This window comes from Bombina bombina, chromosome 5, assembly GCF_027579735.1.
Source record: "Bombina bombina isolate aBomBom1 chromosome 5, aBomBom1.pri, whole genome shotgun sequence".
Classification (NCBI taxonomy): domain Eukaryota; kingdom Metazoa; phylum Chordata; class Amphibia; order Anura; family Bombinatoridae; genus Bombina; species Bombina bombina.
Genome location: NC_069503.1, coordinates 1,152,752,137 through 1,152,779,441, shown reverse-complemented (window position 1 = coordinate 1,152,779,441; position 27,305 = coordinate 1,152,752,137). Strand labels below are relative to the sequence as shown.

The 27,305-nt window shown below is 41.6% G+C and overlaps 1 protein-coding gene across 3 annotated transcripts in view; it reads right to left on the bottom strand.

The window, feature by feature from the left end:
* Nucleotides 1-579: 579 nt before the first annotated feature.
* The window catches only part of FAM83H (family with sequence similarity 83 member H), a 306,466-nt gene continuing 279,740 nt past the window's right edge, over nucleotides 580-27,305 (bottom strand). For all 3 annotated transcript variants that reach the window (XM_053715487.1, XM_053715488.1, XM_053715489.1), the window contains exons 4-5: nucleotides 5,867-5,991; nucleotides 580-4,007 (exon numbers count right to left, since the gene is read on the bottom strand). In XM_053715487.1, coding sequence (XP_053571462.1) covers nucleotides 1,343-4,007; nucleotides 5,867-5,991 — 2,790 coding nt within the window. In that variant the 3' untranslated portion in view covers nucleotides 580-1,342. The remainder of the gene's footprint in view (nucleotides 4,008-5,866; nucleotides 5,992-27,305) is intronic.

Genomic DNA, 27,305 nt, shown 5'->3' with positions numbered 1-27,305 from the left:
GTCTTTACTGTCCCAATAATTTCATTTAATGTTACGTTATAGATATTGATATCACAAGGACTGAAAATACAGTCTACAATTTCACATTAGAAGTCCCCTCACCTCAACAGTATGTGGTTCCCAGCTCCGAACTGCTATTTTACACTTAGAATGTGTATGAAATACTTGATCTCTTATGGCTGGCATGTCTACCAAGCTTGACGGAATATGCATGGGAAGGCAAGAAAATGAATCTCATTCTACTTCCATCAAAACAGAAGTGGCAAACTCCATGCTGTAGCCATCTAAACTCTGGTGTTAATCTCTAAAACCCAATGGAATTCTCCAGTCTGTGTAAGGCAAGCAATTCATTTACATAGGCTAGGTCTGTGCGTGCCTCGCTTATCAGATTATTATAATACACCATATTTTTATTTGAATCATCACTAAAGGAAGGCTTTGCATGTTCAAATGATACCTATTTAGGTCTTTACATAAGGCACTATAAAATATGACCTTTATCTAGTATAAATTAGTATAAAATCTCAAGAGACCCTGATAAGTCATGCTCCAGGCATAATATGTTTTTGTGACAGGTCATTGGCATAAAAGCTGACCTAGGCAGCTATATTTATTTTATAAAAGGGATAACATCATTTTATTTATAAAGATCATAACAATTCAAAATCATCTTAAATGTAAAGATTTTGTATAGAAAATATCATGTTATTGCTCCAGACTACATAAAACATCTGCTGGTCGTCCATATTTTATTGTTTTTTCTGAAGATGTTGTACTTTGTGAACAAATGTATTTGTTAATAAATAAATCCATGTATGAATAATGACTATCTAAAAAGTTTAAGAATACAAAGGACAATGCCAAAATGCTTAGCACTGATGTTGTAGATCATTGTGCAGCTTTATATGGAGCTTGGTGCCTATATATGACCGAGATGCTTTCAAACATCTCCAGTTTAGCTTCCCTCTATTTTGTTTGCCATTTGCCAAACTGTTGCATATTTTTTGTATTTGATATTCTAAATAACCTGAGGAATACAGTTCCTGACTCAATTCCTTGGACACACAGGTCATATCTCTTTGTTGTCCAACATGGTTTAGTCTCTGTTGATCTCCTTTGCCTTTGTGGTCTTTGAATGACTTGTCTCCATATTATAATACCATGTAGGGTTTAATTAAATGTTTCCTGTGTCTCCAGAAAGTTTTCATGTGATGGCACTTAGGAATCACTAGAAAAGTCTGGAAAAGAGATGGCCAGGAACTCCACTGATGGGACTATTGTAGTTGTGGACATCCTATACTGGAAGTGGCACCTGGACGATATATCCACAGTATAGCTAGGGTCATTTCTTAATTAAATTTCCAAGTAATCTAGGCATGAATTTTCCCACTTTCTTATCTTTGGAATCGGCATCATCGTTTTCTTCTACCTGGCTCTGCTGTTCATCCTTCTTACAGAATACCTCAAACCTGCTATAAACTCGTTTCTCTTTCCTTATGCTTTCCATCCTCTTCAGTAGGTTGTCTCTTTCTTCAGGAGAGCTTGATGATGGCCTTGAAAATCGGCTGAGGAAACTTCCAGTCCTAACTATGGATGTAGACTCTGGGCTGGAAACCTGCTCCACTTTGACTTCTGAAGTGGTAGAACTAACACTGGAGGCATCTCCATCACTAGTAGATAGTGGCTGCTGAGCCTGCTTAGCCATCTCAGCTCTGTTTTTCTGGCTATTGGCCGAGATCTGCTCCAGAATAACTTTTGTGTCATCACGCAAGTTGCTGCTGAAGATGACATTTGAGGTTGAAGTCGACAGTCGGCTTTGGGGAGCAGTTGAAGATTTTGGAGAAGTGGTCAGTATTGATTTGGATGCTTTCTCCTCACCATCCACAACAGTCACAGACTCCTGACTTTCTGTTTTAGAGAGGCGTCTGAGGGCTGTGTTCTGCTTTTCCATCTTAGCTATATCTGAAGATAGGTCTTCTTCTGCTTTTTTCTCTGCCTTTGATTGCAAAAACTGCTTTAGTTTCATTGACCCTCTCCTAATGAATTCCATAGGATTCTGTTCTGACCTTGAGATTTCTTCATCAGATTTATTCATGGTGCTACTGGGCATTGGATTCTGTGACATCTTTTCCAGAGCATTTCCAAAGTGGAGGCCAGATTCTTGTGGGGTTGGTGGCTTTGGAGCTTCAATAGCTGCTGGTTTTGGTTCCTCAATAATTTCAGTGATTGTAAGCTGACTTTCATTTTTCTCTGGAAGAGCAGGTTTGCTAGATTCTATAGTCTGTATGCTTGAGGCCATCTGCTCAATCTTAGTAACTGTGCTTGTCTGATTATCTTTGCTAAAGAGTTCCTGGAATTTAGTATTTACTGAAGATCGATACTGTGACTCAAGTACTGTCCGGCTAAATGAATCCTTTTCAAGGAGTTTAGACTCCAGGGATTTATATGCAACTGTTTCTATACTTCTCTTCTGGCCCATCTCTGATTCCTCATGGATAGTGTTTGTAGCTGCTAATGACTTGGCTTGAATAACTGTTGCACTCTCACTATCCTTGTTAGCAGTCTTGTATTTTTCAAGGATCTCAGCTACTTTTGAACTGGTTTTATATGACTCATTTTCTTTAATAACTTCAGTTGAGCTCTGCTCCTTCTGCACTACTTGTACCATCTCAGAAGCAGTAGAACTATGCTGCTCTACTTTAGAGCTGCTAAATATAAGAGAAGACCTTAAACGAGACCCTCTCTGAAGAAGGGGATTAGTCCTAGTTCTGAAAGAATCATGTCTTGCTAACAAGGTGTCCTCTTTTTCTTTCTCTAACATTAAGGTTTCCTTTACTTTTTCAACCTGCATTGGCACATCTTTTAAAACTGCAGGGGGTTTGTATGGGGGAATTGGATCGATGGAGTATTTTAACAGAGTCTCACTTGTAGGTACAGCTTTTTCAAAAGGTACTAATGCATCATCAAATGCCTCTGAGTCTATAGCCACTGGTAGGCCTTCCTCATCTTGATCTGACTGAATACCACTCAAGTAAGATGATATCCTCCAGCTGCGCAGGCCTTCTTTGTTTTCTTGTGTTTTTTTATCTGCATCCTGATCTTGGAAAAAATGCCTCTGTTCCATACCTTGTTTATGTGTGGGAGATATTTGGCACATGAATTTCTGCCTTCCCTGTGATCTTTGTCCGAATCTTCCCTCTCCTCCAATCTCCACCTGATCAGAGCCATGCCGCACTTCACGAGATGAATTTGAAGGGTTATAGCCAAGTCTCGTATGAGGAGGACCTTCAAGAGCAAAATTGTTTTCCCCTGGTAAAGCTCTGTTTTGAAATCTCGAGTCATTCTCATCTGCTTCTAGCATGCCTTGACGGTTGCCTCTAATCTTCTCAAACAGCCCCTGAGTTCGTGTTGGTGTGAAAGAGCGATCAAGCTGCATAAATTGGCTCTTCTGGAACTGGCTGGACTGAAACCTGTACTCGTCATTATTATTGCTCGTAAACATTTGTCTACTATATTGGTTGGCGGCAGTATAGTTCTCAAAGGTACCTTCAGCAAAACTATGCCTCTTATAGGCCTCCACATCCATATTCTTGTTCTGCATGAAAGACATCTGCATCTTATCCATTTCCATGTGCTCTGCAAACTTCTTGCCATACATCCGTAACCCAGAGTTATCCATAGTGTGTCTCATCATCTCTTCCCTACGGAATGATTGCAAGTAATGACGATCAGGGTCTACCATGAAGTTTGGAAAGTTCTGAGAATTCTGAGAGTTGTCATCTCTGGGGTACATGAAATTAAGCTTTCTCTCAAATAATGGACGAGGGCCCCCGTAGGGTACCATTCCCATGAATGGTTTCTCCATCTTGGCTAGCACATTCTCTGAAGGAATGAGTGGATCAGACTGGGCAAAGAGGATTCTAAATTCTTCATCGAAACTTGAGACCAGCTCCCCCTGAAAAATGTGGGCTATACTGCGGTGGATCTTCTCAAATGACCACATATAGCTGTGAATACAGAAAAATATATGTTTAAATAAAATATTCAAAATGCAACAAGCAATGTAGAGGGCAACTAATGAAGTTCAATGTCCTGTTATTTCATTTTAGTGATTGAATGCACTATCCCAAAACATTGTCCCTAAGGACTGCACTCTTCACAACTGTATACTCTCAAAAATAATTGTCTATTCTCCCTATGTATTACAGACTGCACACTCCCCATATATTCTGTACTCTCCCCATGGTTTGCACACTACTTAAATATTCCCACACTCCCCCCATGGACTGAACACAACTCAAATATTACCCCACTCCCCATAAAGCACTTAATACTATCCAATCATTCTCCCACTCCCCTATTGCTTACACACCCAACCATTCTCCCACTTCTCCCATGGACAGCACTCTCCCCAAACATTCTGTACTTCCCCCCATTGTCTCCACACTCCTCAAATATTTCCCACTCCCCACAATAGATTTTACAGTCCCAAAACATTCCCTCACCCCCCCCCCCCCATCAAGGTCTAAACACTCTCCAAATATTCCCCCACTCTCCCTATGGAGTTCACACTCTCCAATTATTCTGCCATTGCACCCATGGACTACATACCCAATCATTCTCCCACTCCCCCATGGACTACACCCAATCATTTTCCCACTCCCCCCCCCCCCATGGACTACACACAATCATTCTCCCACAATCATTCTCCCACAATCATTCTCCCACTCCTCCCATGGACTACACATCCAATCATTCTCGTACACCCCTGGACTACACACAATCATTCTCCCACTCCCCCCATGGACTACACACCCAATCATTCTCCCACAACCCTTGGACTACACACCCAATTATTCTCCCACTCCCCCCCATGGACTACAGACCCAATCATTCTCTCACTCCCCCCATAGACTACACACAATCATTCTCCCACTCCCCCCATGGACTACACACAATCATTCTCCCACTCCCCCCATGGACTACACACAATCATTCTCCCACTCCCCCCATAGACTACACACAATCATTCTCCCACTCCCCCCATGGACTACACACAATCATTCTCCCACTCCCCCCATGGACTACATACAATCATTCTCCCACTCCCCATCAAGGACTGAACACTCCCCAAGCATTTCTCCACTACCTCTATGGACTACACACACCCCAAACATTCTTCCATCCCCTCATAGACTGCTTACTCCCTAACTCTCCCACTCCCCCATGAACTCTCTACTCCACTTATGGACTGAACATTCCTCAAATATTCTCCTGTTCTCCCTTGGAATGTACAACCCCCAACTTTAAAATACAGACTCCCTTTTACCCCATATTTGCAGGGATTCAATGTATCTGTGCTTAAGAATACATAAATTAGCCAGACTCTGCTTAATTGATTATATAAACCATACAATCTCTATACAGCACCTTGCTTGAACATGATGCATGAGGAACAGGGGTGGTTGCCTTTCCCTTAGTCATAAACATGCAAAATCCTCAGCACCTTTAGTAAGTAAGATGCTTCATTAAAGATAATATGATTACTAATGGTAATTATTGCACAACTATGTATTATATAATCAATGATTTTAATTGATTATATAATACATAGTTCAATTTTCCTAAACTATTTGTGACACTTTGTACCTTGTTTTATTTAAGACCTGGAGACTGTACACCGATACCCCCTCTGTAATACCAAATCCTTATACAGGATGTTCTGAAGAAGCAACATTTAGCTGTGTGGTTGGTTAGTGAAGTTGTGTAAGAAAGGAAATGTTTCTGGGACAGACATAAAGTAAAAAAAATAAAGCAAAGGGGCAGCCTGGCACCTACTCCAGCTAGTAAGGGTCGATTTTCTCACCTGTAGGTGCCACTCAGCACAACATTACAATCCACCAGCAAAAACTTCTCCTGTAGGTGACCTCTGAATGTGCTACCCATCCTGCAGTAATATGTGGGACCTGAGACTGTACGGACACGGAGGAACTGAAAGACAAAGAAGGTGTAAAGAATTAATGGCAGCTTACAAAAACGTATTTAATCAGTAACAAACATCAGTGAAGAATATCATTATCACATTATTTATGGTATAGAAGTGCCCACTAATGAGAAATGCTGGGGTTCCCCCTACGACCTGGTCTGCTGACCTTGTCTGGAACCCACACTGTTCTACCCCGTGCTATATAACCCAACACTATAAATATTACGTTAATCACAGAAGCAATAGTCTGACATATCTGCTTAAAGGGACATGAAACACAAACATTTTCTTTCATGATTCAGATAGAGAATACAATTTTAAACAACTTTCCAATTTACTTCTATTATTTAATTTGCTTCCTTCTCATGTTATTATTTGCTGAAAGGTTTATCTAGGCATCCCTGTACCTTAAATGACCTTGCCAGAATATGCAAGAAGCAGAGAGATGTGAACTTCCATCCCAAAAGTCTGATTATTTAACCAAGCAAGTGCACTAAGCAGAGTGTGATCCAAACTATACATAACTAATTCAGCTGCACCTAACAGCTGCAGTGTGTAAGGACGTATCAGTCTCAGAGACAACCAGTTGTGTGTGTGAGGTGCAGCCTATAGGTATCTAATTCAGCTGCAGTGTGTAAGGATGTATCAGTCTCAGTGACAACCAGTTGTGTGTGTGACATGCAGCCTATACGTATCTAATTCAGCTGCACATAACAGCTACAGTGTGTAAGGACGTATCAGTCTCAGTGACAACCAGTTGTGTGTGTGACATGCAGCCTATACGTATCTAATTCAGCTGCAGTGTGTAAGGACATATCAGTCTGAGTGACAACCAGTTGTGTGTGTGACATGCATCCTATACGTATCTAATTCAGCTGCAGTGTGTAAGGATGTATCAGTCTCAGTGACAACCAGTTGTGTGTGTGACATGCAGCCTATATGTATCTAATTCAGCTGCAGTGTGTAAGGATGTATCAGTGTTAGTGACAACCAGTTGTGTGTGTGACATGCAGCCTATACGTATCTAATTCAGCTGCAGTGTGTAAGGACGTATCAGTCTAAATGACAACCAGTTATGTGTGTGACATGTATCCTATACGTATCTAACTCAGCTGCAGTGTGTAAGGACGTATCAGTCTCAGTGACAACCAGTTGTGTGTGTGTGACATGCAGCCTATACGTATCTAATTTAGCTGCAGTGTGTAAGGACATATCAGTCTAAATGACAACCAGTTGTGTATGAGACATGCAGCCTATACGTATCGAATTCAGCTGCAGTGTGTAAGGACGTATCAGTCTCAGTGACAACCAGTTGTGTGTGTGACGTGCAGCCTACACGTATCTAATTCAGCTACAGTGTGTAAGGACGTATCAGTCTAAATGACAACCAGTTGTGTGTGTGACATGCAGCCTATACGTATCTAATTCAGCTGCAGTGTGTAAGGACGTATCAGTCTCAGTGACAACCAGTTGTGTGTGTGAGGTGCAGCCTATACGTATCTAATTCAGCTGCAGTGTGTAAGGACGTATCAGTCTAATTGACAACCAGTTGTGTGTGTGACATGCATCCTATACGTATCTAATTGAGCTGCAGTGTGTAAGGACGTATCAGTCTCAGTGACAACCAGTTGTGTGTGTGAGGTGCAGCCTATACGTATCTAATTCAGCTGCAGTGTGTAAGGACGTATCAGTCTAAATGACAACCAGTTGTGTGTGTGACATGCAGCCTATACGTATCTAATTCAGCTACAGTGTGTAAGGAAGTATCAGTCTCAGCGACAACCAGTTGTGTGTGTGACATGCAGCCTATACGTATCTAATTCAGCTACAGTGTGCAAGGACGTATCAGTCTAAATGACAACCAGTTGTGTATGAGACATGCAGTCTATACGTATCTAATTCAGCTGCACATAACAGCTAAAGTGTGTAAGGACGTATCAATCTCAGTGACAACCAGTTGTGTGTGTGACATGCAGCCTATACGTATCTAATTCAGCTGCAGTGTGTAAGGATGTATCAGTGTTAGTGACAATCAGTTGTGTCTGTGACATGCAGCCTATACGTATCTAATTCAGCTGCAGTGTGTAAGGATGTATCAGTGTTAGTGACAACCAGTTGTGTGTGTGACATGCAGCCTATATGTATCTAATTCAGCTGCAGTGTGTAAGGATGTATCAGTGTTAGTGACAACCAGTTTGTGTGTGTGACATGCAGCCTATACGTATCTAATTCAGCTGCAGTGTGTAAGGACGTATAAGTCTCAGTGACAACCAGTTGTGTGTGTGACATGCAGCCTATACGTACCTAATTCAGCTGCACATAACAGCTAAAGTGTGTAAGGATGTATCAGTCTAAATGACAACCAGTTGTGTGTGAGACATGCAGCCTATACGTATCTAATTCAGCTGTAGTGTGTAAGGAAGCATCAGTCTAAATGACAACCAGTTGTGTGTGTGACATGCAGCCTATACGTATCTAATTCAGCTACAGCGTGTAAGGACGTATCAGTCTAAATGACAACCAGTTGTGTGTGTGACATGCAGCCTATACGTATCTAATTCAGCTGCAGTGTGTAAGGACGTATCAGTCTCAGTGACAACCAGTTATGTGTGTGACATGCAGCCTATACGTATTTAATTCAGCTGCAGTGTGTAAGGATGTATCAGTCTCAGTGACAACCAGTTGTGTGTGTGAGGTGCAGCCTATACGTATCTAATTCAGCTGCAGTGTGTAAGGATGTATAAGTCTCAGTGACAACCAGTTGTGTGTGTGAGGTGCAGCCTATACGTATCTAATTCAGCTGCAGTGTGTAAGGACGCATCAGTCTAAATGACAACCAGTTGTGTGTGTGACATGCCGCCTATACGTATCTAATTCAGCTGCAGTGTGTAAGGATGTATCAGTCTAAATGACAACCAGTTGTGTGTGTGACATGCAGCCTATACGTATCTAATTCAGCTGCAGTGTGTAAGGATGTATCAGTCTCAGTGACAACCAGTTGTGTGTGTGAGGTGCGGCCTATACGTATCTAATTCAGCTGCAGTGTGTAAGGACGTATCAGTCTCAGTGACAGCCAGTTGTGTGTGTGACATGCAGCCTATACGTATCTAATTCAGCTGCAGTGTGTAAGGACGTATCAGTCTAAATGACAACCAGTTGTGTGTGTGACATGCAGCCTATACGTATCTAATTCAGCTGCAGTGTGTAAGGACGTATCAGTCTCAGTGACAACCAGTTATGTGTGTGACATGCAGCCTATACGTATCTAATTCAGCTGCAGTGTGTAAGGATGTATAAGTCTCAGTGACAACCAGTTGTGTGTGTGAGGTGCAGCCTATACGTATCTAATTCAGCTGCAGTGTGTAAGGACGCATCAGTCTAAATGACAACCAGTTGTGTGTGTGACATGCCGCCTATACGTATCTAATTCAGCTGCAGTGTGTAAGGATGTATCAGTCTAAATGACAACCAGTTGTGTGTGTGACATGCAGCCTATACGTATCTAATTCAGCTGCAGTGTGTAAGGATGTATCAGTCTCAGTGACAACCAGTTGTGTGTGTGAGGTGCGGCCTATACGTATCTAATTCAGCTGCAGTGTGTAAGGACGTATCAGTCTCAGTGACAGCCAGTTGTGTGTGTGACATGCAGCCTATACGTATCTAATTCAGCTACAGTGTATAAGGACGTATCAGTCTTAGTGACAACCAGTTGTGTGTGTGACATGCAGCCTATACGTATCTAATTCAGCTACAGTGTATAAGGACGTATCAGTCTTAGTGACAACCAGTTGTGTGTGTGACATGCAGCCTATACGTATCTAATTCAGCTACAGTGTGTAAGGACGTATCAGTCTCAGTGACAACCAGTTGTGAGTGTGACATGCAGCCTATACGTATCTAATTCAGCTACAGTGTGTAAGGACATATCAGTCTCAGTGACAACCAGTTGTGTGTGTGACATGCAGCCTATACGTATCTAATTCAGCTACAGTGTGTAAGGAAGTATCAGTCTCAGTGACAACTAGTTGTGTGTGTGACATGCAGCCTATACGTATCTAATTCAGCTGCAGTGTGTTAGGACGTATCAGTCTCAGTGACAACCAGTTGTGTGTGTGACATGCAGCCTATACGTATCTAATTCAGCTACAGTGTGTTAGGACGTATCAGTCTCAGTGACAACCAGTTGTGTGTGTGACATGCAGCCTATACGTATCTAATTCAGCTGCAGTGTGAAAGGATGCATCAGTCTAAATGACAACCAGTTGTGTGTGTGACATGCAGCCTATACGTATCTAATTCAGCTGCAGTGTGTAAGGACGTATTAGTCTCAGTGACAACCAGTTGTGTGTGTGACATGCAGCATATAAGTATCTAATTCAGCTACACATAACAGCTACAGTGTGTAAGGACGTATCAGTCTCAGTGACAACCACTTGTGTGTGTGACATGCATCCTATACGTATCTAATTCAGCTACAGTGTGTAAGGACATATCAGTCTCAGTGACAACCAGTTGTGTGTGTGACATGCAGCCTATACGTATCTAATTCAGCTACAGTGTGTAAGGATGTATCAGTCTCAGTGACAACTAGTTGTGTGTGTGACATGCAGCCTATACATATCTAATTCAGCTACAGTGTGTAAGGAAGTATCAGTCTCAGTGACAACCAGTTGTGTGTGTGACATGCTGCCTATACGTATCTAATTCAGCTACAGTGTGTAAGGAAGTATCAGTCTCTGTGACAACCAGTTGTGTGTGTGACATGCAGCCTATACGTATCTAATTCAGCTGCACATAACAGCTGCAGTGTGTAAGGACGTATCAATCTCAGTGACAACCAGTTGTGTGTGTGACATGCAGCCTATACGTATCTAATTCAGCTGCAGTGTATAAGGACGTATCAGTGTTAGTGACAACCAGTTGTGTGTGTGACATGCAGCCTATAGGTATCTAATTCAGCTGCAGTGTGTAAGGATGTATCAGTGTTAGTGACAACCAGTTGTGTGTGTGACATGCAGCCTATACGTATCTAATTCAGCTGCAGTGTGTAAGGACATATCAGTCTAAATGACAACCAGTTGTGTGTGTGACATGCAGCCTATACGTATCTTATTCAGCTACACCTAACAGGTGCAGTGTGTAAGGACGTATCAGTCTCAGTGACAACCAGTTGTGTGTGTGACATTCAGCCTATACGTATCTAATTCAGCTACAGTGTGTAAGGACATATCAGTCTCAGTGACAACCAGTTGTGTGTGTGACATGCAGCCTATACGTATCTAATTCAGCTACAGTGTGTAAGGAAGTATCAGTCTCAGTGACAACTAGTTGTGTGTGTGACATGCAGCCTATACGTATCTAATTCAGCTGCAGTGTGTAAGGACGTATAAGTCTAAATGACAACCAGTTGTGTGTGTGACATGCAGCCTATACGTATCTAATTCAGCTACAGTGTGTTAGGACGTATCAGTCTCAGTGACAACCAGTTGTGTGTGTGACATGCAGCCTATACGTATCTAACTCAGCTGCAGTGTGTAAGGATGCATCAGTCTAAATGACAACCAGTTGTGTGTGTGACATGCAGCCTATACGTATCTAATTCAGCTGCACATAACAGCTACAGTGTGTAAGGACGTATCAGTCTCAGTGACAACCAGTTGTGTGTGTGACATGCAGCCTATACGTATCTAATTCAGCTAAAGTGTGTAAGGACGTATCAGTCTCAGTGACAACCAGTTGTGTGTGTGACATGCAGCCTATAAATATCTAATTCAGCTACAGTGTGTAAGGAAGTATCAGTCTCAGTGACAACCAGTTGTGTGTGTGACATGCAGCCTATACGTATCTAATTCAGCTACAGTGTATAAGGATGTATCAGTCTCAGTGACAACCAGTTGTGTGTGTGACATGCAGCCTATACGTATCTAATTCAGCTGCACATAACAGCTGCAGTGTGTAAGGACGTATCAATCTCAGTGACAACCAGTTGTGTGTGTGACATGCAGCCTATACGTATCTAATTCAGCTGCAGTGTATAAGGACGTATCAGTGTTAGTGACAACCAGTTGTGTGTGTGACATGCAGCCTATATGTATCTAATTCAGCTGCAGTGTGTAAGGATGTATCAGTGTTAGTGACAACCAGTTGTGTGTGTGACATGCAGCCTATACGTATCTAATTCAGCTGCAGTGTGTAAGGACGTATCAGTCTAAATGACAACCAGTTGTGTGTGTGACATGCAGCCTATACGTATCTAATTCAGCTACAGTGTGTAAGGACGTATCAGTCTCAGTGGCAACCAGTTGTGTGTGTGACATTCAGCCTATATGTATCTAATTCAGCTACAGTGTGTAAGGATGTATCAGTCTGAATGAAAGCTAGTTATGTGTGTGACATGCAGCCTATACGTATCTAATGCAGCTGCACCTAACAGCTACAGTGTGTAAGGACGTATCAGTCTAAATGACAACCAGTTGTGTGTGTGACATGCAGCCTATACGTATCTAATTCAGCTGCAGTGTGTAAGGACGTATCAGTCTCAGTGACAACCAGTTGTGTGTGTGACATGCAGCCTATACGTATCTAATTCAGCTACACCTAACAGGTGCAGTGTGTAAGGACGTATCAGTCTCAGTGACAACCAGTTGTGTGTGTGACATGCAGTCTATACGTATCTAATTCAGCTGCACCTAACAGGTGCAGTGTGTAAGGACGTATCAGTCTGAGTGACAACCAGTTGAGTGTGTGACATGCAGCCTATACGTATCTAATTCAGCTGCACATAACATATACAGAGTGTAAGGATGTATGAGTCTTAGTGACAACTAGTTGTGTGTGTGACATGCAGCCTATACGTATCTAATTCAGCTGCACATAACATATACAGTGTTTAAGGACATATAAGTCTCAGTGACAACTAGTTGTGTGTGTGACATGCAGCCTATACATATCTAATTCAGCTGCAACTAACAGGTGAAGTGTGTAAGGACATATAAGTCTCAGTGACAACCAGTTGTGTGTGTGACATGAAGCCTATACATATCTAATTCAGCTGCAGCGTGTAAGGACGTATAAGTCTGAGTGATAACCAGTTGTGTATGTGACATGCAGCCTATACGTATCTAATTCATCCGCACATAACAGCTACAGTGTGTAAGGACGTATCAGTCTGTGACAACCAGTTGTGTGTGTGACATGCAGCCTATACGTATCTAATTCAGCTGCAGTGTGTAAGGACGTATCAGTCTAAATGACAACCAGTTGTGTGTGTGACATGCAGCCTATACGTATCTAATTCAGCTACAGTGTGTAAGGACGTATCAGTCTCAGTGACAACCAGTTGTGTGCGTGACATGCAGCCTATACGTATCTAATTCAGCTGCAGTGTGTAAGGACGTATAAGTCTCAGTGACAACCAGTTGTGTGTGTGACATGCAGCCTATACGTATCTAATTCATCCGCACATAACAGCTACAGTGTGTAAGGACGTATCAGTCTGTGACAACCAGTTGTGTGTGTGACATGCAGCCTATACGTATCTAATTCAGCTGCAGTGTGTAAGGACGTATCAGTCTAAATGACAACCAGTTGTGTGTGTGACATGCAGCCTATACGTATCTAATTCAGCTGCAGTGTGTAAGGACGTATAAGTCTCAGTGACAACCAGTTGTGTGTGTGACATGCAGCCTATACGTATCTAATTCAGCTACAGTGTGTAAGGACGTATCAGTCTCAGTGGCAACCAGTTGTGTGTGTGACATTCAGCCTATATGTATCTAATTCAGCTACAGTGTGCAAGGACGTATCAGTCTAAATGACAACCAGTTGTGTGCGTGACATGCAGCCTATACGTATCTAATTCAGCTGCAGTGTGTAAGGATGTATAAGTCTCAGTGACAACCAGTTGTGTGTGTGAGGTGCAGCCTATACGTATCTAATTCAGCTGCAGTGTGTAAGGACGCATCAGTCTAAATGACAACCAGTTGTGTGTGTGACATGCAGCCTATACGTATCTAATTCAGCTGCAGTGTGTAAGGACGTATAAGTCTCAGTGACAACCAGTTGTGTGTGTGACATGCAGCCTATACGTATCTAATTCAGCTACAGTGTGTAAGGACGTATCAGTCTCAGTGGCAACCAGTTGTGTGTGTGACATTCAGCCTATATGTATCTAATTCAGCTACAGTGTGCAAGGACGTATCAGTCTAAATGACAACCAGTTGTGTGTGTGACATGCAGCCTATACGTATCTAATTCATCCGCACATAACAGCTACAGTGTGTAAGGACGTATCAGTCTGTGACAACCAGTTGTGTGTGTGACATGCATCCTATACGTATCTAATTCAGCTGCAGTGTGTAAGGACGTATCAGTCTAAATGACAACCAGTTGTGTGCGTGACATGCAGCCTATACGTATCTAATTCAGCTGCAGTGTGTAAGGACGTATCAGTCTGAGTGACAACCAGTTGTGTGTGTGACATGCAGCCTATACGTATCTAATTCAGCTGCACCTAACAGCTACAGTGTGTAAGGACGTATCAGTCTAAATGACAACCAGTTGTGTCTGTGACATGCAGCCTATACGTATCTAATTCAGCTGCAGTGTGTAAGGACGTATCAGTCTCAGTGACAACCAGTTGTGTGTGTGACATGCAGCCTATACGTATCTAATTCAGCTGCAGTGTGTTAGGACGTATCAGTCTGAGTGACAACCAGTTGTGTGTGTGACATGCAGCCTATACGTATCTAATTCAGCTGCAGTGTGTTAGGACGTATCAGTCTCAGTGACAACCAGTTGTGTGTGTGACATTCAGCCTATACGTATCTAATTCAGCTATAGTGTGTAAGGAAGTATCAGTCTCAGTGACAACTAGTTGTGTGTGTGACATGCAGCCTATACGTATCTAATTCAGCTGCAGTGTGTAAGGACGTATCAGTCTGAGTGACAACCAGTTGTGTGTGTGACATGCAGCCTATACGTATCTAATTCAGCTGCATATAACAGCTACAGTGTGTAAGGACGTATAATTTTTAGTGACAACCAGTTGTGTGTGTGACATGTAGCCTATATGTATATAATTCAGCTGCAGTGTGTAAGGATGTATCAGTCTGAGTGACAACCAGTTGTGTGTGTGACATGCAGCCTATACGTATCTAATTCAGCTGCATATAACAGCTACAGTGTGTAAGGACGTATAATTTTTAGTGACAACCAGTTGTGTGTGTGACATGTAGCCTATATGTATATTATTCAGCTGCAGTGTGTAAGGATGTATCAGTCTGAGTGACAACCAGTTATGTGTGTGACGTGTAGCCTATCTGTATCTAATTCAGCTGCAGTGGGTAAGGACTTATCAGTCTCAGTGACAACCAGTTGTGTGTGTGACGTGCAGTGGGTAAAGACGTATCAGTCTCAGTGAGAACCAGTTGTGTGTGTGACGTGCAGTGGGTAAGGACGTATCAGTCTCAGTGACAACCAGTTGTGTGGGCGACGTGCAGTGGGTAAGGACGTATCAGTCTCAGTGACAACCAGTTGTGTGGGCGACGTGCAGTGGGTAAGGATGTATCAGTCTTAGTGACAACCAGTTGTGTGGGTGACGTGCAGTGGGTAAGGACGTATCAGTCTCAGTGACAACCAGTTGTGTGGGTGACGTGCAGTGGGTAAGGACGTATCAGTCTCAGTGACAACCAGTTGTGTGGGTTACGTGCACGTGCAGTGGGTAAGGACGTATCAGTTGCATTAGGCATCTGACTGACAAACAGTTGTGTGTTTGAGCAAACAGAAGTTTCACAAGTGATAAATAATCATGATCCCCATCACACATATAAATGTTCTCCTGATTTGCCGTCAGTACCCTATGGTAACACAGCCAGTGGCTTTATTACCTACTGCGTGTGCTCCCCATAATGCTTGTTGCATGGAAATTAAAATTAAACTTTCATGATATGTATAATATTGTTGTAAACACAGCTCCCATTACAAGTGGAGCAATATTTAGTGCTCCCGTTCGCGGGTTAACATCGCTAGACTGAGCCTTTTTGCACGCGTCAGGTTGTGCTCGTATTATGAGTTGAAAGTAAAAACATAATTTATGTAAGAACTTACCTGATAAATTAATTTCTTTCATATTGGCAAGAGTCCATGAGCTAGTGACGTATGGGATATACATTCCTACCAGGAGGGGCAAAGTTTCCCAAACCTCAAAATGACTCTAAATACACCCCCACCACACCCACAATTCAGTTTAACGAATAGCCAAGAAGTGGGGTGATAAGAAAGGAGCGAAAGCATCAACAAGGAATTGGAATAATTGTACTTTATACAAAAAAATCATAACCACCACAAAAAGGGTGGGCCTCATGGACTGTTGCCAATATGAAAGAAATGAATTTATCAGGTAAGTTCTTACATAAATTATGTTTTCTTTCATGTAATTGGCAAGAGTCCATGAGCTAGTGACGTATGGGATAGCAAATACCCAAGATGTGGAACTCCACGCAAGAGTCACTAGAGAGGGAGGGATAAAAATAAAGACAGCCAATTCCGCTGAAAAAAAGAATCCACAACCCAAATCAAAAAGTTTTAATCTTTTATAATGAAAAAAACTGAAAATATAAGCAGAAGAATCAAACTGAAACAGCTGCCTGAAGAACTTTTCTACCAAAAACTGCTTCTGAAGAAGAGAAAACATCAAAATGGTAGAATTTAGTAAAAGTATGCAAAGAAGACCAAGTTGCTGCTTTGCAAATCTGATCAACAGAAGCTTTATTCTTAAAAGCCCAGGAAGTAGAAACTGACCTAGTAGAATGAGCCGTAATCCTTTGAGGCGGGGATTTACCCGACTCCAAATAAGCATGATGAATCAAAAGCTTTAACCAAGAAGCCAAAGAAATGACAGAAGCTTTCTGACCTTTCCTAGAACCAGAAAAGATAACAAATAGACTAGAAGTCTTTCTGAAATCTTTAGTAGCTTCAACATAATATTTCAAAGCTCTTACCACATCCAAAGAATGCAAAGGATTAGGACACAACGAAGGGACAACAATTTCTCTACTAATGTTGGTAGAATTCACAACCTTAGGTAAAAATTTAAATGAAGTCTGCAAAACCGCCTTATCCTGATGAAAAATCAGAAAAGGAGACTCACAAGAAAGAGCAGATAATTCAGAAACTCTTCTAGCAGAAGAGATGGCCAAAAGAAACAATACTTTCCAAGAAAGTAGTTTAATGTCCAGAGAATGCATAGGCTCAAACGGAGGAGCCTGTAAAGCTCTCAAAACCAAATTAAGACTCCAAGGAGGAGAAATTGACTTAATGACAGGATTGATACGAACCAAAGCCTGTACAAAACAACGAATGTCAGGAAGATTAGCAATTTTCCTGTGAAACAGAAAAGAAAGAGCAGAGATTTGGCCTTTCAAGGAAGTTGCAGACAAACCCTTATCCAAACTTCTCATACTCAGTACCATCCACAAGTCTGGGCGTAGAGTGCTACAGGTGCATACTGTCCCGTGGCAAGTTTCTATACTTCCACAACTTTTAGTTAGAATTTCAATTTATGCACAGCACCAACCCACTCATAAGATTTTCGTTGTACAAGTGTCAATCCAGACACTGGGATCAATAACTTTAGTGGGGATCGCCTATATAGTGCCATTGTTTAAATTGTTTCTTTGTACCATATCCAAACCATCCTGAAGAAACTGTAAAATTCTAGGAATTCTAAAAGAATGCCAAGAGAACTTATGAAAAGAACACCATGAAATGTAAGTTTTCCAAACTCTGTAATAAATCTTTCTAGACACAGATTTACGAGCCTGCAACATAGTATTAATCACTGAGTCAGAGAAACCTCTATGACTAAGCACTAAGCGTTCCTTCAAATTTAATGATTTGAGATCCTGATGGAAAAACGGACCTTGAGATAGAAGGTCTGGCCTTAACGGAAGTGGCCAAGGTTGGCAACTGGACATTGGAACAAGATCCGCATACCAAAACCTGTGTGGCCATGCTGGAGCCACCAGCAGTACAAATGAACACTCCATTATGATTTTGGAAATCACTCTTGGAAGAAGAACTAGAGGCGGAAAGATATAAGCAGGTTGATAATTCCAAGGAAGTGACAACGCATCCACTGCTTCCGCCTGAGGATCCCTGGACCTGGACAGAAACCTGGGATGTTTCCTGTTTAGATGAGAAGCCATCAGATCTATTTCTGGAAGCCCCCACATCTGAACAATCTGAAGAAACACATCTGGGTGAAGAGACCATTCTCCCGGATGTAAAGTCTGGCGACTGAGATAATCCGCTTCCCAATTGTCTATACCTGGGATATGGACCGCAGAGATTAGACAGGAGCTGGATTCCGCCCAAGCAAGTATACAAGATACTTCTTTCATAGCTTGAGGACTGTGAGTCCCACCTTGATGATTGACATACGCCACGGTTGTGACATTGTCTGTCTGAAAAGAAATAAACGGTTCTCTCTGCAGAAGAGGCCAGACCTGAGTTCCAAAATATTGATTGGTAATCTCGCCTCTTGAGATTTCCAAACCCCCTGCGCTGTCAGAGATCCCCAGACAGCTCCCCAACCTGAAAGACTCGCATCTGTTGAAATCACAGTCCAGGTTGGACGAAGAAAAGAGGCCCCCTGAACCAAACGGTGGTGATCTAACCACCAAGTCAGAGATAGTCGAGTATTGGGATTTAAGGATATTAATTGTGATATATTTGTATAATCACTGCACCATTGGTTCAGCATACAAAGCTGAAGAGGTCTCATGTGAAAACGAGCAAAGAGGATTGTGTCCGATGCTGCAGTCATGAGACCTAAAACCTCCATGCACATAGCTACTGAAGGGAATGACTGAGACTGAAGGTTCCGACAAGCTGAAACCAATTTCAGGCGTCTTTTGTCTGTTAGAGACAAAGTCATGGATACTGAATCTATTTGGAATCCTAAAAAGGTTACTCTTGTCTGAGGAATCAAGGAACTTTTTGGTAAACTGATCCTCCAACCATGTCTTTGCAGAAACAACACTAGTTGATTCGTGTGAGATTCTGCAGAATGTAAAGACTTCGCAAGTACCAAGATATCGTCCAAATAAGGAAACACCGCAATACCCTGCTCTCTGATTACAGAGAGAAGGGCACCGAGAACCTTTGAAAAGATCATTGGAGCTGTTGCTAGGCCAAAAGGAAGAGCAACAAATTGGTAATGTCAGGTTCTGTGTTCTCTACTCCTTTTCTACCAGATACACCCACTCTTTCCTGATTGGTTGAATCTCCTTTAAGACAGCTGTTCACAAATCAGCCTGTGCTTAGTATTGAAGATTGTTAACCTTACACTTGGATTACAAGCCATCTCTTACCCTTTGCAAGGGTTCTCTAACTTATACTTTTCCTGCCTAGGAATCTACTCACATCTGTGGAAGTTCTCTGACAGACCAGCCCTTACATGGAGACCATCTATCCTCTGGATTCACTAAAGTATCAGTGGGGTAATTTAGGCTCAAACTTCAAAATCAATTGTGTGCGCTTTTTACTTAATCTGCAGCTCCTGTCTTTGCTTACTCACTCAAAAGCTGCCTGTCAGTTTTTGGACGACTCCGCTGCAGCGTGACGTCACATCCTCTCAAGCCGACACCAGACGCAGCTCAGTAACAGGAGCACCGGAGCTACACGCCAGACCCTGCCGCTGCTAACTTACTCAGGTACTTACTGTATGTACTAACCGCATTCTCTGCAATTGTTATAAGACTTTAACAGCTTCATATCAACTAAAACAATTACACTGTTTTCCTGAGTTGTGCCTTTTTACCTATATGCGGTTTCCTGTATAAGTGCTCATCTAGTAAGCTAATGAACTGTGCATATCTTTACTAAGGAGATTCTGGCCTTGACTTTATTTCCTCCTGACATATTCTCCTGCATATGTTACTGCTTCTCACATTACTCCTGCAGTCTCCCACTGTGTGAGTTTGTCTCACTGTCTTACCTTACCTGATTAATTTCACTTGTCTGGAAGAATCCCTCTCTCTCATAGAGGATTTAGACAGCTAGGTGAGACATACCAATACTTTACTTAAGATCTGCAGTTGTGTTCAATACTAAGACCATTGCTGTTCACTTATACAGGGAGTGCAGAATTATTAGGCAAATGAGTATTTTGACCACATCATCCTCTTTATGCATGTTGTCTTACTCCAAGCTGTATAGGCTCGAAAGCCTACTACCAATTAAGCATATTAGGTGATGTGCATCTCTGTAATGAGAAGGGGTGTGGTCTAATGACATCAACACCCTATATCAGGTGTGCATAATTATTAGGCAACTTCCTTTCCTTTGGCAAAATGGGTCAAAAGAAGGACTTGACAGGCTCAGAAAAGTCAAAAATAGTGAGATATCTTGCAGAGGGATGCAGCACTCTTAAAATTGCAAAGCTTCTGAAGCGTGATCATCGAACAATCAAGCGTTTCATTCAAAATAGTCAACAAGGTCGCAAGAAGCGTGTGGAAAAACCAAGGCGCAAAACAACTGCCCATGAACTGAGAAAAGTCAAGCGTGCAGCTGCCAAGATGCCACTTGCCACCAGTTTGGCCATATTTCAGAGCTGCAACATCACTGGAGTGCCCAAAAGCACAAGGTGTGCAATACTCAGAGACATGGCCAAGGTAAGAAAGGCTGAAAGACGACCACCACTGAACAAGACACACAAGCTGAAACGTCAAGACTGGGCCAAGAAATATCTCAAGACTGATTTTTCTAAGGTTTTATGGACTGATGAAATGAGAGTGAGTCTTGATGGGCCAGATGGATGGGCCCGTGGCTGGATTGGTAAAGGGCAGAGAGCTCCAGTCCGACTCAGACGCCAGCAAGTTGGAGGTGGAGTACTGGTTTGGGCTGGTATCATCAAAGATGAGCTTGTGGGGCCTTTTCGGGTTGAGGATGGAGTCAAGCTCAACTCCCAGTCCTACTGCCAGTTTCTGGAAGACACCTTCTTCAAGCAGTGGTACAGGAAGAAGTCTGCATCCTTCAAGAAAAACATGATTTTCATGTAGGACAATGCTCCATCACACGCGTCCAAGTACTCCACAGCGTGGCTGGCAAGAAAGGGTATAAAAGAAGAAAATCTAATGACATGGCCTCCTTGTTCACCTGATCTGAACCCCATTGAGAACCTGTGGTCCATCATCAAATGTGAGATTTACAAGGAGGGAAAACAGTACACCTCTCTGAACAGTGTCTGGGAGGCTGTGGTTGCTGCTGCACGCAATGTTGATGGTGAACAGATCAAAACACTGACAGAATCCATGGATGGCAGGCTTTTGAGTGTCCTTGCAAAGAAAGGTGGCTATATTGGTCACTGATTTGTTTTCGTTTTGTTTTTGAATGTCAGAAATGTATATTTGTGAATGTTGAAATGTTATATTGGTTTCACTGGTAAAAATAAATAATTGAAATGGGTATATATTTGTTTTTTGTTAAAGGATTCCAAAACTTTACTATCTTAAGAACAACATGACCATCGATTTCAAATCACAAACGTTTATATTTCATAACTCACCTACTTTTACCGTACAACGATCTTTCTAAACACAATAAAATTATAATTTATATTTCGAAGATGACATCATTACATCCAACCCACTAATATGGGCCATGCACAACTAAACTCAATCACCAATCCTATTGCAATTTCGTGCATCTCATTAAGTGACAATGCCGTCACCAGGCGCATGCGCATTGCGATCGGTTGACTCGCGCATGCGCATATATACAATGTTTAATAGCACACTTACCCATACAATGCTATTGGAATGACGAGTACAGAATATCGCGCATGAGCATAGCGGCAATACTCCGCCATTTTCATAACCTGGGTTATCGGTCAGGATTGGAGGATGGAGAAGTTTAGCCAGCGGTGGGTTCGGAAATAGATCAATTTTCGATATTGGATTTTGTAAAAAAAGGTAATACTTTGAAACGCAATGCCAATTAGAAAGAAATGTAAAATATACTAATTTTGCGATTGCAGAAAAGTTTTTTTCATGGTTTAGTGTCCCTTTAAGTTGCCTAATAATTATGCACAGCAATAGTCACCTGCACACACATATATCCCCCTAAAATAGCTATAACTAAAAACAAACTAAAAACTACTTCCAAAACTATTCAGCTTTGATATTAATGAGTTTTTTGGGTTCATTGAGAACATGGTTGTTGTTCAATAATAAAATTAATCCTCAAAAATACAACTTGCCTAATAATTCTGCACTCCCTGTATAATACTAAGCCAATATTATCATGGAACCAGCAGACCTTCGCTAGATTGTGTATAACTTAACACAAAAAGTTGACCAGTTAGCCCAGGGGTTGCATGATCTGCAAATTGAAAATGCAGCTTTAAGGAATATAATAAAAGAATCTATAGCAGTAAAAGCTAACCAAAATGAAGGCATAATTGAACCCCACATTTCTCTGCCAGATCTATTTTCTGGAAACCGTAAAGCCTATAGACAGTTCAAAAATGCCTGCTACCTGCTCTTCTGTATGAGACCTAGAACTTACCCCACTGAGAGAGTGAAAGTCTTGACAACTATCTTATTCCTCAGGGGGGACCCTAGAAACTGGGCTGATAAGTTCCTTGAGACCCAGGATCCAATATTGGCCTCACTAGAGGATTTCTTTGCCGCAATGGATGAAATGTTCCAGGACACTGACGTACAGCTCACTGCTGAGACCTGTTTGAGAAGTCTCAAACAAGGAAAGAGACCCGTGGAAGAGTACATCACAGACTTTAAACAGTTTGCCACGGATTCCCTCTGGAATCCTGTTGCTCTCTGAAACCAATTCCGTTTGGGACTTTCTTAGCAATTAAAAGATGAATTTGCCCGAATCGAATTGCCTAAAACCCTCAAACTCTTCATGAAAATGGCTATACAAATAGATCGTCGCTTACGTGAAAGGAAAGCCGAGAAGTACGCCACTGACTCGAAGCCAAAGACCACTTATGTTACCACAAACCCCAGTACTACTTCACCTTCTAAAGGACAAGTAGAGCCTATGTAAATAGGTTTCCTGAGAGGCCCACTTTCTCTGGAAGAAAAACAACGCAGAAGGCTTAAAAACCTTTGTATGTACTGTGCAAGTTCCTCCCATAATGTTCAGGATTGCTCACTCTTGTCTAAAAACAAGAAAAGTAAGTCCAAATACCTATTGTCTTCTTTTCATCATCAAGTACAACCTTCTTACTGCACTTTATCTCTCTCCCTACAGCTGGAGCAAAGTCTTCTGACGATTGATGATGCCATTATAGATTCGGGATCTTCTGGGAATTATATGGATCAAGTTTTCTGTGAAAAGAACAAGATTCCTCTGATCCTAAAGAAGACTCCTATACCCATCAAAGTTATAGATGGCTCCCTTATGTTTTCTGGTCCGATAAAACATGAGACTGTTCCTTTACTTGTTAATATCTCTGGTCACATAGAAATGTTGTCCTTTGATGTCCTACCCTCACCCCATTTTTCTTTTTTCCGTTTATTGCAAAGACACATGTTTCCCTGACTCCTTTTTGTTACATTCTACCTGTCACTCTGACAGTTTACCTTAACATTATCTTGAATTCAGTGATGTATTCAGTAAGACTGAGGCTGAGAACTTGCCTCCTCACAGGGCTTATGATTGCCCTATCGACTTGCAACCAGGTGCTCGGATTCCTTAAGGACACCTCTATCCTCTAAGTAATCCCGAACTAGAGTTTCTTAAACTTTACTTAGAAGAAAACCTTAAAAAAGGCTTTATCAGGCCCTCCACATCCCCAGCAGGGGCAGGGTTTTTCTTCCTCCAAAATAAAGACTCCACTCTCAGACCAATTATTGACTACCGAGAACTCAATAAGTGCACAATCAAAAATTGCTATCCTTTGCCTCTAGTTCCAAAGATGATTGAGAAACTCTCTGATGCAACAATTTTCACCAAGCATGATTTAAGAGGGGCATATAATCTCATCAGGATCAAAGAGGGCCATGAGTGGCTGACGGCATTCAGGACCAGATATGGTCTTTTTGAATACCTGGTAATGCCGTTCGGCCTTTGCAACGCCCCTGCCACTTTCCAATTCTTCATCAATGATGTGTTCTGTGATTTGCTAGACGTGTGTTTAGTAATTAATCTTGATGATATACTCATATATTCAATAACTCCATCAATTCATCTATTAAAATGACACAATTTTACGCAAATTACGCTTACCACCCAGACTTCACTCTCATCAATTGTTTTTCTGGATTCCCCTTTACTTGATGAGATGCATAATTCTCTCCAACACAACTTCAACATAATCCAACAGAACATCCTAGATGCTCAAAAAACCCAAAAACATTACTATGATCTCAGAAGAAGAAAACCTCCTGAATACACCGTAGGAGATCTAGTGTGGCTCTCCACAAAGAACCTAAGACTACAGATTCCCTCCAAGAAAATGGCCAGCCTTTTCATTGGGCCTTTCCCTGTTCAAAAGGTCATTAATAACAATGCGGTCAGACTACAGCTCCCAAATACCCTCAAGATTCATCCTACGTTTCACGTGTCACTGTTAAAGCCCTATATCAGTGGGGTAATTTAGGCTCAAACTTCAAAATCAATTGTGTGCGCTTTTTACTTAATCTGCAGCTCCTGTCTTTGCTTACTCACTCAAAAGCTGCCTGTCAGTTTTTGGACGACTCCGCTGCAGCGTGACGTCACATCCTCTCAAGCCGACACCAGACGCAGCTCACTAACAGGAGCACCGGAGCTACACGCCAGACCCTGCCGCTGCTAACTTACTCAGGTACTTACTGTATGTACTAACCGCATTCTCTGCAATTGTTATAAGACTTTAACAGCTTCATATCAACTAAAACAATTACGCTGTTTTCCTGAGTTGTGCCTTTTTACCTATATGCGGTTTCCTGTATAAGTGCTCATCCAGTAAGCTAATGAACTGTGCATATCTTTACTAAGGAGATTCTGGCCTTGACTTTATTTCCTCCTGACATATTCTCCTGCATATGTTACTGCTTCTCACATTACTCCTGCAGTCTCCCACTGTGTGAGTTTGTCTCACTGTCTTACCTTACCTGATTAATTTCACTTGTCTGGAAGAATCCCTCTCTCTCATAGAGGATTTAGACAGCTAGGTGAGACATACCAATACTTTACTTAAGATCTGCAGTTGTGTTCAATACTAAGACCATTGCTGTTCCCTTATAGGTAATGCTTGTCTAGAAAAGAGAATCTCAGGAACTGAAAGTGATCTGGATAAATTGGAATATGAAGATATGCATCCTGTAAGTCTATTGTGGACATATAATGCCCTTGCTGAACAAAAGGCAGAATAGTCCTTATAGTCACCATTTTGAATGTTGGTATTACATAATGATTCAACATTTTTAGATCCAGAACTGGTCTGAAAGAATTCTCTTTCTTTGGTACAATGAACAGATTTGAATAAAACCCCAGTCCCCGTTCCAGATATGGAACTGGCACAATTACCCCAGATGACTCCAGGTCCGAAACACACTTCAGGAAAGCCTGAGCCTTTCCTGAGTTCACTGGAATGCGTGAGAGAAAGAACCTTCTCACAGGCGGTCTTACTTTGAAACCTATTCTGTACCCTTGAGAAACAATGTTCTGAATCCAATGATTTTGTATTGAATTGATCCAAACATCTTTGAAAAATAGTAGTCTTCCCCCTACCAGCTGTACTGGAATGAGGGCCGCACCTTCATGCGGACTTGGGGGCTAGTTTTGATTTTCTAAAAGGCTTGGATTTATTCCAGACTGGAGAAGGCTTCCAATTGGAAACCGTTCCTTTAGGGGAAGGGTCAGACTTCTGTTCGTTATTCTGCCAAAAGGAACGAAAACGGTTAGCAGCCCAAAATGTACCCTTAGATTTTTTATCCTGAGGCAAAAAGGCTCCCTTCCCCCCAGTGACAGTTGAAATTATAGAATCCAACTGAGAACAAAACAATTTATTACCTTGGAAAGAAAGGGAGAGCAACGTTGACTTAGAAGTCATATCCGCATTCCAAGATTTAAGCCATTCAAAAATGGCATCACAAATGAAATTATTAGCATGTTGAATTAGCTTAACAATGCTATACACATTAGGATCAGGTACTTGTTGCGCTAAAGCCTCCAACCAAAAAGTTGAAGCCGCAGCAACATCAGCCAAAGAAATAGCAGGCCTAAGAAGATGACCTGAACATAAATAAGCCTTCCTTAGATAAGATTCAAGCTTCCTATCTAAAGGATCTTTAAAAGAATTACTATCTGCCGTAGGAACAGTAGTACGTTTAGCAAGAGTAGAGATAGCCCCATAAACTTTGGAGATTTTTTCCCAAAACTCCAATCTATCAGACGGCAAAGGGTACAGTCTCGTAAACCTTGAAGGAGTAAATGAAGTACCCAAACTATTCCATTCCCTAGAAATTACATCTGAAATAGCATCAGGAACTGGAAAAACAGGCTATCTGATGAAACAGTGTTGAACACTGAGAAACGCGTTGCTGTTGTTTTTAATTTGCAATAAATTTTATTATTTTTAACTCTCTATCTGCCACATCATTTTTGGCTTAGGCCAGATCTATTGTATCACCATCTATTTGGATCTTTTGGGATTTTTTGGTATGAGCTATATTGGACACTGAATTGCTCCCACCACACCATTTTGGATTTCCCTGATTTCCCTGGACTCTCCCTGGTGAGACGAGGAATCCCACCTGACGACACACCTTGAAAGAGGTCTACCGGACGACGTGTGGTTCCGGACTGCAAATACTGCACATTGGTGCCTTATACTGTGTGAGTAGGATTCTTGTGATCCAACTGCTGCTGTTTTTTATTTACTTTTATGATCTGCACCATGTGGCGCCCTCTATCCTTTCCTTCCTAGATATTGCAAGATGTCTCAAGCTGACCCTGTTTCAGAATCTTTACTTTACAGTTTGTATTGTTTTCTTTTAAGTGCCATTACAGCAATGTTCTGATATTAATATTATAATACTGTTGTTTCCACTTTATACCTATATATACTATTATATCCTTATAGTTCATCCACTTTTGATATCATTCATCTTTGTAACATCTATCCTAGGCGCATCTTATAAGTGCTTTAGTGATATCATCACTGAAGCACTAGTTACTATCTTGCAATATGTAAGAGAAAAAACAACATATAAAGCAAAATTATCAATTTCCTTATATGACAGTTTCAGGAATTGGAAAACATGCAAACAGAATAAGCCTCTGGAAACCAGAAAGAAAAAAGAAACAA